Genomic DNA, 14,683 nt, shown 5'->3' with positions numbered 1-14,683 from the left:
ACCAAAAAAATGCACGCGTCAACAACCCAAACGCCCATAGGTTGCTTTCACGATCAAACAATCATCTGAACCAAAATTGCTAAAGACACCCCAAGTGCACACAGGAAAATGCGAATCAGTTAAAAAATCATCAAAGGCCTACGGCCACCGCGTAATTCTACACGGTAATCTACCAAAATAATACACATGTCGCCATCCAGCTGATCAAGAAGTCACATTCGCACAAGTGGGTAAACCTGGAGGCAAAAACTTTCTGAAATATAGTGGTTTTGATATGAGCTTATTGACCCTAGTATTGGCGGATGGGGTGGAAGTTTGATTAGGATGAATTTTTGGCGCATATATATATAGAGAGAGAGAGAGAAAAGCAAAACTATTGCGTTTCACTCTAGAGGTGGCAATCAGGACCACATGTTTTTGTTGGGATCTGGTCCCTCAACTTTCCCTCATTTCATTTCTTTCATTTTATGTGATTGATAGTTATTTCCTCTTATAGATGAAATTAGGACCACGGTCCCCTTGTTGTACCCGAGTAGGCTCAGTGGGTAGGCTGACAAAACTGTAGTGACGCAGCCCTCGGCCCACGCGCAACGGTTCTCTGCCCACGAAGGGTTCCAACTCACTGACGGTGGCCTAGCCCAGAAATAGTTCATGTCTTTTTTTCTCTCATATCAAAATTGCCCCGAACATACCCCCGTCTCTCTTGGCCCCTCATTTTTTCTCTCCCCCACCTTGATCCAAATCTGACTCGGGCTCTCCCCTCGCTCCTCCCATGGAACGACTGTCCACCATCGCGTCTCCTCACCGCCCCACCTCTCTCCCTTCACTACTGCCCCATCGAGCTAGCGTCCAAGGACCGTAGCTGCGGCCGTGGCGGCCTTGCCTACGAGGATCATCCGATCTGCGAGCGCGACCGCGGGATGGACGGGGAGGAAACGGCCGACGGCGGAGACGGAGGAGCACGTCCAGCGCATCCTCCTGGCCATCGCTAGCTTCGCCCACAAGGTCCGCTTCTTCATCCTCTCCTCCTCCATCGATTCCACCTTAATCGGCTAGTGGAAGGAGATCAGGGAGCTGTGCGCCCACGCCACCGCCAACGAGCAGACCCGTGCCCCCCTCCCCTTTTAGTTTTTTTCCATGTGCACCTATGTATGCAGTTCTGTACCTAGCTAGATGGATGATTTTTCTTTACTCTCCATCCTACATGGTTCATGGTTCAAATTTGGGTGCCCGTTCGTATCGATGATTTATTTCCTCTCCCATCACAGTTCTAATCCTTTTTATTAAATAACTGGTTCTATGGTTTATGAATTGTCAGGGTCAGAGAGCCGTGCCTCCAGCTACTAGCACTGAAGTAAATTGACGGTGTGTGCATTAGCTAAGTGTGCTGCATGGATTAGCTACCTCCCTCTCTGCCCCCGCCAAAAAAGCTACCTCCCTCTCTGCCCCCGCAAAAAAGCTACCTCCCCATCTGCATGAGTTGTGTGTGCTGCATGGATTAGCTGGAATGGAGATGAGGATCTCTGCATTGACACAACATAGTGGATTAAGCTCTTCCTTATTGTTGTGTTTTATTTTTTTATTTTTTGTTTTGGTTCTAGTTCTATTGATTCATGCTGATGTTGTACTACTATGATTTTCCCATCAATTATGCCGCAAGGGTGGGAGGACCAGGGGAGGGGAACGCGACAGACTTGGGTTCGTCGCCTTCCGAATCGCCCTGAGAGGAGCGACGCGTCGCTCCATAACACTAAAACGGTTCATCCATTCAGTGTTATACTACTTCCACATAGAAACTATAGGATGTTTCTCTAAAAAAACTATAGGATGCAAAACCATGACAAAGGCACTAAGCCGTCACATAAGATTGCTGAACTGGAGCAATTACGCTGCAACTAAGTATGTGCATGATCTGCTGTTAAAAAAATTGCGTGCATGAACTATAATAAGCCTAGGGTTTTACTAACTGAGCAGTTTTTATATGCGGACCTTTCTTCGGTATCAAACAGAAGTCAAAGGCTAGCACTGCTAGGTAAGCTTTGATTCATTAACTCAGCTTATGAACAACGCGGTTTCATGCACACTGTAGAAAGTACTCCATGTCATGCTTGTCAGACGCAGCACATACACTAGGGACAAAACCAAGGTCATCCAATGTAGCACTACTACCCAGCCCTTCTCCAGGGCACGGGCCTTCTGTAGTGCAGCTGTGCAAGAATGTGAAGATGGAGATGTCTTTGTAGTCGTGCCCAACATTTGTAGAGCAGAGTGAAAAAACGCCGGTGAGATAAATCATTTGAGCCAGATCGAAAGACGCAGAGGCTTGTAGCATAGCAAGGTTTGTAGGAGAAATATACACACAGCCGGCCCAACCGACCCACAAGACCAATTCACACGGAGCACTTTCCTAGTCTAATTGCACGACAAGCTTGATCGCTGTTTAAACCTATTCTTTTTTTGCGGGTTGTTTAAACCTAATCTTACTCCAACTGGAACCTTTAATTTTTATTTTCCAAACCTTGCACAATTGTATGTGTACACTCTTTTTATTTGATCAGTCACCTTTTATCACATCCCTCTCTATCTATCTATCTCCTCCTCTCAGTATATTGACACGAGAAACTTTATTTTTCATTGCCCAAACCTTGCAAAATCATATGTGCGCACTCCTTTTATTTGACTGGAAATTTTTTTATCCCATCCTTCCCAATCTATCTATCTCTTGCTATCAGTATAATGACACGAGAACCTTTATTTTTCATTGCCGAACTTTACACGATTGTATGTGTAGACTCTTTTTTTACAGGCCACCTTTTACCCCGCCCGTCTCTCTATCTGTCCCTCTTGTTATAATGACATGGGAACATTTATTTTTCATTGTCCAAACCCTTGAACAATCGTATGTGTGCACTCTTTTTATTTGACCGACCACCTTTTCTACATGGACCTTATAACCTTTTGGGTACCATTCTTTATCAAGCATCTCCATTTGATGGTCTGCCACCGCTCCCGACAATCATGTACTCCCAACCTCGCTCTCTCTGCCTCTCTCTCTCTCTCTCTCTCTCTCTCTCTCTCTCTCTCTCTCTCTCTCTCTCTTCTTTGTTTGTTTGTCAGGAGGGAGCGGTGGTGGTCTAGAGACAGACGGATTAGGATTACCCAAACATTGCACTGGAACCTTTAATTTTCAATTTCCAAACCTTGCACAATTGTATGTGTACACTCTTTTTATTTGACCATGCACCTTTTATCACATTCCTCTCTATCTATCTATCTCCTCCTCTCAGTAGATTGACACGGGAAACTTTATTTTTCATTACCGAAACCTTGCACAATCGTATGTGTGCACTCCTTTTATTTGACCGGGCACTTTTTATCCCATCCTTCACAATCTATCTATCTCTTGCTAATATAATGACACGGGAACCTTTATTTTTCATTGCCGAACCTTGCACAATTGTATGTGTGTGTGTTGCTCTAGAGGTAGAAGGATTATGATTTAATCTAGACGCTTACACTTGATGTTGTTAAGATCACTAGAAATATATGTTTAAAGAATTGGCATAAAATACTTTAGATGGACAAGCAGCACTAGTGTTTTAGTTGTCAAATACAAAACGTACAAGTACAACACATGAGACACTAGCTAGAGGACAACCACACTAGCGTTGACATTTCATAGAACTTTTTATATAAATGGAAAGCCTGAAGACAGCAGAGAGGATTGCCAAAATGGGGTTATGGCATGTCCCAACACGTGGTCTCATGTGTCTGGCTTTCCTCAACATTGATTAAAAAAAGGCATGTAGGTTGCTATTTCGGTCCAGGCGTCAGTAAAAGTCCTCAACCAAGCTCCACTTTTGGTCTGATGATTTTCAGTAAACCAAGAATAGGAAACCTTATCCCGAGAAAGGTTCAAATCTCGAAGTAAATGAATGGTTCCGATAGCAGTGACCCTAGTAATCATTGGTAGCAAATCCATCCTCTATATATATCGGGTCGCGCTATTCGTCACCCTGGGTGAGGAATAGTTATTCTTCACCCCCCTCTATTTTACCATCAATGCACCGTAATCTTACGTTCCGTAAGTTTTGTCTTATTTTCGACGCAAAAAGGGACCGTAGGAAAATATATAATCGCCGTAAAAAATATTTTATATTATATAAAATTACAAACGTAAAAATATATTCTAAAATACACATAAACTGCAAATTTTCTTGTCTTATGACCTATATTTTTATTTTCTTATGTCAAATTTTACGTAGTGAATCAATAAGAATGTAACTATTTGAATTCGAAACATATTTAATTATGAAATGATCGTAAGATTACCTTGGGTGAAGAATAACTTATTCTGCACCCCGGGTGATGAATAATAACACTATCTATCTATCTATCTATATATATACTTATTCTGCAAATTCCCATACATCAGTAGGACACGGTGGATCATGTTGCATGGCAATCAAAATAATCTAGAGTTTTTGGTGTTTGTTCGGCCTACTGTAAACAATGGGAAGATTCCCAGTCTGAGTCCTAGTTCTTCTATCTCAAGCGGTTTGTCACCTCGTTCTATATGGAAGAAACTATGGAGACTGAAAGTACCAAGTAAAGTGAAAATCTTCATCCATAGATCCTACCATTCTTCGATGTTCTGGCTAATCGTCGTATCTCCACATCAACGCAATGCCCTATTTGTAAGCACCACGCGGAGGACGTGGTGCATGCCCTGTTTGTAAGAACCATGCGGACGGATGCATGGAAAAATTTGCAGGTCGGCATTGAAGATGCCCTTACCTAGATGTGATTGAACCCTAGTTTTATCTTTCGTTATTTACTGGATGATGTAAATGTTATTTGAAATTAATAAATCTAGCCATGAAAGCCTTCGCGACAAGGCACAAATATATGAATAAGGAGCTTAGTTTCATCGGCTATGATAGGGAGCTTAATTTCATCGGCCATGGTTCAACAAATGGAATTGGTATTCTTGACTTGAACAAGACACTCATTTGTTTACGGAACGCTCTTCATTTACATCTTTTAAGAGCATCTCTAGCAGAGCCCTTATAAGGGGTTATAGTTCGCAGTTTCGCTCGGATAAGGGCCGAAAATAGCTGCGGCATAACAGAAATTTCAAATGGACTTTTAAAAATTGAAAATAAAACTTCGCGAGAGAGAAGAACACAAACATTAGAACTAGGTGCATCCATAGATACTTGATGATCAATGCATAGTTGATTTTTACATAGACTAGATCGGAGGAGGCCGCCTACCCCTAACCCTAATGCCCAAAATTGGGCTCACCGGAGCCCTCCGGGTGCGGCCGCCACGCCGCAGCATGGCGGCCGCACCCGGAGGGCTCGCGTGGCGACGATCACTCGTCATCATCGTCGGAGATGAGGTCGATGTACATGGAGTCTTGCGCGTCGGCTTCGCGGCGCCACGCCTCCATCTTCTCGTCGAACTCCCGCACCTTGGCGAGGCCCTGCTCGTACAGAAGTTGGTTGATCTCCTCGTCCCGGCGGCCCGACGATATTGGCATGCGGCTCCTCCGCCTCGGGCTCCCTCTTCACCGCGCTGAGCGGCGGGAGCTCCTCCGCCTCCCTCTGCGTGGAGCGGCGGGAGCTCCTCCGCCTTCCTCTTGACCGACGCCGGAGAGTTGAGCCTACCACTCTGTCTCGCGATGGAGGAGGGGCGGTGATGGCTCAAGGCCCTGGTTCGTGTACCGCCGGGCGGACCGGTTCCTCACCGCGTCGGCAGCGACCCAACACTTCCGCTCGGGGTCCTCGCCTCCACCGGCGCCACGGCCGGAGCTCCACATCCCGCGCCACATGGTGGTGGATGCGTTGGCAGTAGCAGAGTGAGGCGACATATTTGGATTGCCGACAATGAGAAATTGGAGGGGGGAAGAGGGATTGCGGCGGCGGGGATATTGTTTCACCCAACAGCCACGGACCCGTAGATATACTGCACAAGGGGTGTTTTCCTGACCATTATAAACTTACGGGTCAGGGCAAGTATACGGTCTAGTCTGGCCCAAAAAATGGGCGGCTCTTTTACAGCGTCTGCTCCTAGAGATGCTCTAAGCCTTTCGTTCCCTCCGCTTCCTTCGATGAACAATTCCTTCCCTTCCGCTTCCTAACAATTCCTTCCCTTCCGCTTACATCAATGAACAAATTAATGAACGCATGAACATGAGGCTGAAATTTGAAGATTGCTCTCAGACGCCCTCGTTCAGACCTCGCCAGAGAACAAGCACAATTTTTTCTGAACCAAATTTTCCTTCATTCTATGCGCCATGACCCTGATCATGAATAGGATTGATACCAGATCGTGACTACAAACACGCAACACGATTGTCCACGTAGAGGCTACAGCGGCTGAAACATTAGCTTCCAAATTTGAAGGCATGCAAATAGCATTACTATAAAGTTCAAAATGCATAAACCTCATCAGTTCGAACATTCGCAGCAGCTCAGAGTTGCAATTGCAATGCATAAACCGATACCCAAACAATCTGCCACAAAGCAAGAAAAAAAGCTGGTAACACTATGGGATAAGATCTGTCGCAGCCTAAGCCTTGAGCCTGCCGTAGAACTTCTGCTTCTCGTCAGTGGTCTGGAACCGGCCATGCCCGAACTTGGATGAGGTGTCAATGAACTTGAGCTTGATCTCCTCAAGGGCCAACCGCGATGTCTGCTTCAACAGGGACTGGCGGAGGGTCACCACTCTCTTCTTGGGGCCCACACAGCAGCCCTTGATCATGAGGTAGTCACCCTTCACCACACCATAGTGAGGGAAGCCACCCATCGGGGTGATGTCCTTCTCAGTCCTGCAAGCACCACCATGGCCGTCAGTTTCATGGAAAATGTTCAAGAGCACAACAGATGATAGCATGCACGTAGTCAGATTCACTCAAAGATACCTGTCAAACTCAGTGCAGGCCTCGTGAGACTCCTGTCCAGACTTGCCCATCTTGTAAATCTTTTTGTTCATCTCTGTGCGGTGGTGGTAACCATTCTGACCAGCACGAGCAACAGTGTAGGAAACCCTAGCAGGATGCCAGGCACCGATACAGGCAACCTTTCGGAGACCCCTGTGGGTCTTGCGGGGAAGGCGGGTCACACCCCAGCGAGTGACGACACCTTCGTACCCCTTACCCTTGGTGACACCAATGATGTCAACCATTTCATCTTTCTGGAAGACCGCTTCAACTGGGACTTCCTTCTCAAAGAACTTGTAGCCATAGTCAACCTTGTCTGCGATGGTGCCACCATTAATCTGGATCTCCATGAGGTGAGCCTTCTTCTGTTTCAAGCCTTTCATCTTCCTAATCTGATATTCAGAAAAATGGCATAGCAATGGTGAGTTAAACATTTTACAATAAACAGAATACTGACCAAGATGAACAGGGAAATGGCCATCACACCTGAGTATGGGCAATAACACGGACAATAGTGGCATACTTCTTCATTTTCTCAAGCTGCAACTGGATTTCCTTCTTGCCCGCATCACAGTCATACTTGAGGGCATACTTTGTGAACGCCTTCTTCTTGCTCTTGCACCAGTTCTTGTAGAACCTTCTCCTCACATCTTCGCTAAGGTGCTGAGCCCAGACAGAGTTGAGAGTGCGAAGGCCACAAGGGGTCTTCACATAGGCCACAAGACCAACAATGACCAGAGGAGGGGTCTCAATGATGGTAACAGCCTCACAGGTTTCCTTCTTGTGGAGCTCTGCAAGATGTAACAACAACCATAAGCAATCTTAAGAATCAACAAGAGCAAACAATCAAGCAAATATAACATGCAGGGCCCTATTTACAGTGCTACTTGAAGGTCATGTTACTGTATTATTTACAAAACAAGAATTGTTCCTGTTCATTATTTTCAGTAATGAAACGAACGTGATTAGAATAATGGAAGGGTTAGACATACTGGATCCAGGCTTCTCGACCTCACGAACAATGTGGGTCATTCCAGCCTTGTAGCCCAGGAAGGCAGTGAGGTGGCAAGGCTTCTGTTGGTCATCCTTGGGGAAGGCCTTCACTGCATAAGAGAAAACAGACTAGTAAGACAGACTACAGATAAGTATTCGCTGAACTGTAAAACGAAGGAAACAAATAGTTACAGGGTAACAGCAATTTTAATAGAATTGCCTTATTTGAAGGAAGAATAGATGTGCAAGGGATTTTTAAGACAGTTCCAGGGAATGAAAACTATTTGACACTACTGAAGTTGGCAACTAAATTCTAGAAAGGTGTGAAGCACCATTTGCTACTATTTACAGGACCCAATATAGTGTATCAACAAAACATATAGTACATCCGAATCAAACAACCTTACAAGCACGATGAGATAGACCATAGGCTATGTGTGAAAACCACACTCAATAACATCAGCATGGAAAGAAACGGGCTGCCATGGAATAGGTGCCCTAATGCAAGTGTTACTCGGTGTGCATACCCTTTCCGCGGTGGCGAGAGCAGCGCTTCCTGGGGAGGAAGCCGAGGGAACCGTGCCTCGGGTGCTCGAACTTGCGGTGCGACATCGCCGCTCCTCCCTTCCTTACCTGCAATGCCAGAAACAGCCAAAACAATTAGATCTGCAACAATTAGAGCCGCAAACTGCAAAGACCAAACGCGCCCGAGTCCAGGTCGATCAACGCTGAACGACACAACAGCCGGGGAATATGACCTCCGCGAAGGAACTACGCGGAAGTAATGGGTTCGGCAGCTGCAGATCGTGGAAGAGGCAGGAGGGATTGTAGCGCTTGCTCACCTGGGGTAGAGCGGACGGCGGCGGCGGCGGCGGCGCAGGCTGTGTGCAGAAGGCGAAGCGGGTAACCCTAGTGCTGCTATTTATATATCACTGCGGAATGCGAGGGTTCGGCTTGGGTCCGACGGGAATGCCGGGCTTGGTGGGCTGGGTGCGTGCATCCAACCGTACTAAATTTGGGCTGGGCTGGAACCCAATGGGCCCTCTTTTTTTGTTCCTTTACCTTTTTCCAGCACGTATCGATGTGGGTTTGTTGGCGCAACTAGTTGACGAGCGCTCCGAGCCTGGCAAAGATCACTTGGGTGGGCTGAGAGCGCCCCATTTGATACGCTCTCAGTCGCCGTCACGTGTCATGTTTTGGGCGTTTTCTTTGGATTTTTTATTTCCCGTACGCATTTTCGGCTTCTTAACCGGTCCTTTTTACAGTTTTTTTTCTTTTTTGTTTTTCACATGGGAGTTGTATTGTGCATGGGTGTGCGCCGGTTTACATTTCCGCAGGAATCAGAACAATCATGAAAAGCTTCCCTAAAAAACTAGTGAAAAAATACGTACATGGGTATGCATCGGTTTACAAAAAACACTGTAACCGACGTTTGAGGCGACAAATAGGAGTTGTACACCTTCACGGTTTGCATGGGCTTGTTTTGTCTAATGCGTGAAAATTTAGGGCTCCTTTAATATTTATAAGATTGTGATCCATAGAAGGTTTGCTTTGGAATTTTTTTTATTTTCCGCATGTATCAGAACAATCATAAAAAGCTTCTTCAAAAAACCAGTGAAAAAAATACCTACATGGGTGTGCATTGGTTTACAAAAAGCACTATAACCGACGTTTAAGGTGACAAATAGGAGTTTTACTCCTTCGCGGTTTGCATGGGCTTGTTTTGTCTAATGCGTGGAAGTTTAGGGCTCCTTTAATTTTTATAAGATTGTGATCCATAGAATGTTTGCTCTGCGTGTTATTTAATTTATAGAAATGATTTCTACTGGATTTTTTTATTGTATTTCAAAGGAGTTGTGCATGAAGTCTCAGCTCTTGGAAATTATATAAGCTAAGGAATGTAATGGATGCATCTGTGCAGTATTGCAGGCTTGCAACCGTGCAGGTGCCAATGGCGGCGGCCACCACACTAGGGTTAGAAATTAAACGCACACCCAAAAAAATCGATTTGTTTGCCATTAAGCTTAATTCCTAGCCACAACCCCTTATTCACAAGAGCTTCTAATTGGCGCGAGATATGATAATTGGCGCTCCAACCACACCTCCTTCCTTTGCGAGAGCTTCTAATTGACGTCAGATAAGATAATTGTCACTCACACGCAAGATATCGGCCAGCCCAACTACGTTTTGTTTTAAATCGGTTAGCTGGTGGACCTGCGCCCATTGACCAGGCAACCATCGATCATTGATTGTTGACAACAGAGAGTTGACTATTGACATTTAAAAAAAAGGAAAAGGTTCACAAAAGTAAAGAAGTTCAACATTTTAAAAAAGGTTTACAGAATTTGGAAAATAAGTGCCACAGCATTGAGAAAAGTTCATGCTTTTTTTTAAGTTCACTACTTGAAAACGGTTCGCAAAAATGAAAAAAGGTCTTCTTTAGCTTTTAGACAAAAAATCAAAAAAAATCATGGGCAAAAATGTGTTTTCTTTTTTTATTTTGCTTTCGCGAGAGGCACGGATTTGCTTCCGTGAGAGGCATGGTTTTGCTTCTGCAAGAGGCACGGCCGTGCCTCTCAGAAACGAAAAAAATGTGTTTTCTGTTTTCTTTCTTCCGCGAGAGGCACGGTTTTGCTTCCATGAGAGGCACAGTTGTCTTTTCATGAGAGGTACGGCCGTGCCTCTCATAAAAGAAAAAAGGCACGGTTTATGTTTTTTTTCTGCAAGAGGCACGGTTTTGCTTCCGCGAGAGACACGGTTGTGCTTTCGCGAGAGGCACGGCCATGCCTCTGGAAAACAGAAAAAAAATAAGTTTTTCGTTTTTTTTTCTTTTCGCAGAGGCACAGTTTTGCTCGAGCGAGAAGTATGTTTGTGCTTTCGCGAGAGGCACGGTCGTGCCTCTCAGAAACGGAAAAACGTGTTTTCTTTTTTTTCAAGAGGTACAGTTTTGCTCGCGCGAGAGGCTCGGCCGTCTCTTTCGGAAAGGAAAAAATACGGTGCTCCCGGTTCGGTTTTTTGTCCTTTTTTCTTAAAAAATCATTAAAACTTGTCAATATGGAATCTAGTTTTGAAGATTTCGACGCGGGAAATCCAACGGTGAAAATGCTTCGAGATTTGGACATACGGTTTAAGAGATAAAACATTTTGAATAAACGGATCTACGCAAAAAGAGAAAATTTCTAAGACCACTTGTTGAAACCTGACGAGATAGGAGTGATATTTGTAAGGAGTACTTCTCAATTAATGATTTCATGGTTTGTCGTGGACAATCCCTATTTAACGCCTGGCAAACAGATTTTTTTTTCAGCTACATCAGCAGCAAACAGATGAGCTATCCCTGAAGCGAGCCATATGTCGCGTTCAGTTGGGCCGGCCCAGGCATAGTTGTTGTTTTCCTTGCTGAGGGATCCCGGTTTGGGAACCTATAAGGTTTCTGGCCAGTTTTGAGAATTTTTTCTGTAGTTTTACTTAATAATTTTTCCCCCGGTTTTTCTTCTTCTTCTTCTTTTTTTCTTTTCTTCACTTTTTGCTTTTTATTCACAATATTTATTGCTTTTTAGCTTTCCCTGTTTCTTATAATTTTTTATTGTTTCTTTTTCTTCTCTTTTTTGTGTATTACAGAAAGAGTTCACCGAGTATCGCAAAAATATTGACAATATATTTAGAAAATTGTTCAGCATATATCATAAAAATGTTCAATGTATATTTCCAAAATTGTTCGGCGTATATCATATAAATGTTTAATGTGTATTTAAACTTGTTCAACGTATATTGTAAAAATGTTCAATACACATTTTAAATTGTTTGATGTATATAAATAATTGTTCACGTTTTAAAGGTTTGTCTAAATTTAGAGATTTGTTTACATTTTCAAAAATTATTTGCGTTTTTAGTAAAATTCTTCACAATTTTTCCAAGAAACTAGTAAGCGTGCACGTGAAAATTCACGTGTATAAAAAAGATAGTCCAATAGTAGCAATAGTTAAGAGTTTATATTCCATGTTATAACTGATATGATCCTGGAGTATGTGATTCAGTGAAAACTCACATGCACGTGTGAAATGATAAACGGTAAACAATAGGTTCCAGTCTTGCCTCTCAGACCTGCTCAAGCGTTGTTGTTGATCACGTTTTCCGAATATTAGGATATCGTAGTTGATGAGGACATGACAATCATTTATACATCCTTGATCATCAAAGAACAAATCATAATATTTTGTGTCAAACGAACACATTGTCAGGTGAACGCTAACTTAAATTTACTAGTTAATGCGCACGTGCAACACATGTTAATATTTAGGCAGTATATTAAATGCATGTGAATATTAGGTATGTTATTATCTGCGTGTTAATTCTATTATTAGCACTATATTTGGTATAAAATTAATGTTGGAGAACATAGTAATTTCAAAAAAAATCTACGCGCACACATAAGATTATGGTGATGCATAGCAACGAGAAGGGAGAGTGTGTGATGCGGAGCATCCTATGAACATCACCATGTCAAGAGTCCATTTGGCAAGTGACACGTGCCACATCTACTTCATACATACAAAGGTGAATCATCTCCTTTACACGTGTCCACTTGTATCTTTCGAGAATGGTATACTACTTGACCCCTCTCTCGTGTGCATACATAGGTGTGAGCGGAGCTACACATTCATCGAGAAGGAGTCCAAGAAAAAGAGAACATCTACACCATTTAAAAGGGAAGCCTGAAAGCGGAGAAGGAAGCGCCAAGAAGAAGGCAACAACTCCCAGGCGACCCCGTGCGCACGGGCCCCTCCGACCCCGTACCCACGGGCCTCCCAGGCTAGCGGTCCTAAAGACCCCGTGCGCACGGGCTCATACGTCAGGTCTCTGGATACCCCGTGCGCACGGGCACCACTTACCCCGTGCACACGGGGGGCCCTATATGTGGCTGTTGGGCTTGGTCCTTATATCCTCATCTCGTCCCTACTTACCCCTTCATCCCTTGGACCTATATATACTCCCCTTCCTCCTCCATTTAGGGGAAGCTAATAATAGATCTAGATATTAGAGCTTAGCTCATGTACCTCCCTTTTGTGGGATTCCTCTTGAGAGAGAAGACTCCATTGGAGTACAAGACCTCCATTGGAGAAGATCCCTAGTGGATAAAGCCCCATCTAGGGAAGGATGAACTCTACCATAGGATTTGGGATGAACTCTATCATGTATCTTGTTTCCCTTTGATTGTTCATGTACCTTGTGGATCTTGTGTGTTTGTTGGCCTAGTGGATGTGTGATTGGACTTGTTCTTGAGTGTTCCTCTTGTTTTCTCTCTTGTGTTCATATTGTTCTTGGGGATTAACCCTCCAATGCGTGAAAGATCTCCACTTAGGGTTCCACCCTACAACATCTTGGTATCAAGAGCCACGTTGATCATGAAATGGGAGCCCCCCTCTTTGTTTTCTAGCCTAGTTTTGTTGTTTTTGTCCCAATTTCGAAAATTCCCCACCAAAAATAGCCTCAATTATTTTTATGATTTGCTGGTTTGATGAGGTTTTGTTGGATTTGATCCATGGATTTGCTTGGTTTCAAGTGGATCTAGCTTTTCTCCACCTTCCCATACCTTCCATCCTTCGATTTTGACCTCAGATTCGAGATTTGCCATGGATCCGAAGCTGTTTGTCCGCTCCTTCGGGACCCCGTGCACACGGGCCATCGGGACCCCGTGCACACGGGCTTCGCAGACCCCGTGCGCATGACCCTTCCAGTGCGCTTCAGCCACTTGGTTTTCGCCCACCCCCACCCTCCCATACCACCCCATACCCCTAGCTAAACCCCAACAACGAGATCCATCCATTTGGAGCCCAGATCGGGAAGAACTCCGCCAAACACGCGTGTCCCAGTTGACCCCGTGCCCTCGATGTGTACCGTGCGCACGGGACCCCGTGCCCACGGGCTCCTACCCCCGTGCGCACGGTGAAGGAAATATGCCCTAGAGGCAATAATAAAGTTATTATTTATTTCCTTATATCATGATAAATTTTTATTATTCATGCTAGAATTGTATTAACCGAAAACATAATACATGTGTGAATACATAGACAAACTTAGTGTCACTAGTATGCCTCTACTTGACTAGCTCATTAATCAAAGATGGTTATGTTTCCTAACCATGAATAAGGTGTTGTTATTTGATTAACGAGGTCACATCATTAGTTGAATGATCTGATTGACATGACCCATTTCATTAGCTTAGCACCCGATCTTTTAGTATGTTGCTATTGCTTTCTTCATGACTTATACATGTTCCTATGACTATGAGATTATGCAACTCCCGTTTACTGGAGGAACACTTTGTGTGCTACCAAACGTCACAACGTAACTGGGTGATTATAAAGGAGCTCTACAGGTGTCTCCAAAGGTAGATGTTGGGTTGGCGTATTTCGAGATTAGGATTTGTCACTCCGATTGTCGGAGAGGTATCTCTGGGCCCTCTCGGTAATGCACATCACATAAGCCTTGCAAGCATTGCAGCAAATGAGTTAGTTGCGAGATGATGTATTACGGAACAAGTAAAGAGACTTACCGGTAACGATATTGAACTAGGTATTGGATACCGACGATCGAATCTCGGGCAAGTAACATACCGATGACAAAGGAAACAACGTATGTTGTTATGCGGTCTGACCGATAAAGATCTTCGTAGAATATGTAGGAGCTAATATGGGCATCCAGGTCACGCTATTGGTTATTGACCGGAGATGTGTCTCAGTC

At 44.2% G+C, this 14,683-nt stretch overlaps 1 protein-coding gene and 1 long non-coding RNA gene across 2 annotated transcripts; one reads left to right on the top strand and one right to left on the bottom strand.

Moving 5' to 3' along the window:
• The first annotated feature begins 691 nt into the window (after positions 1-691).
• Positions 692-1,630, top strand: LOC119300753. Its single transcript, XR_005146707.1, has 2 exons — positions 692-1,005; positions 1,319-1,630. It is a non-coding gene; the product is annotated as an uncharacterized LOC119300753 (long non-coding RNA).
• A 4,751-nt stretch (positions 1,631-6,381) lies between these two features.
• Positions 6,382-8,860, bottom strand: LOC119300751 (60S ribosomal protein L3-like). Its single transcript, XM_037577647.1, has 6 exons — positions 8,782-8,860; positions 8,467-8,572; positions 7,939-8,049; positions 7,433-7,737; positions 6,929-7,338; positions 6,382-6,835 (listed from the first exon to the last, which is right to left on the bottom strand). Exons 2-6 carry the CDS (start codon positions 8,549-8,551, stop codon positions 6,577-6,579), a joined length of 1,170 nt encoding a protein of 389 aa, XP_037433544.1. The 5' UTR covers positions 8,552-8,572; positions 8,782-8,860; the 3' UTR covers positions 6,382-6,576.
• Positions 8,861-14,683: the final 5,823 nt, after the last annotated feature.

The sequence above is a fragment of the Triticum dicoccoides genome, chromosome 5A (assembly GCF_002162155.2).
Source record: "Triticum dicoccoides isolate Atlit2015 ecotype Zavitan chromosome 5A, WEW_v2.0, whole genome shotgun sequence".
Classification (NCBI taxonomy): Eukaryota; Viridiplantae; Streptophyta; class Magnoliopsida; order Poales; family Poaceae; genus Triticum; species Triticum dicoccoides.
The sequence above is the reverse complement of the archived record's forward strand: the minus strand, read 5'-3'. Positions and strand labels throughout refer to the sequence as shown.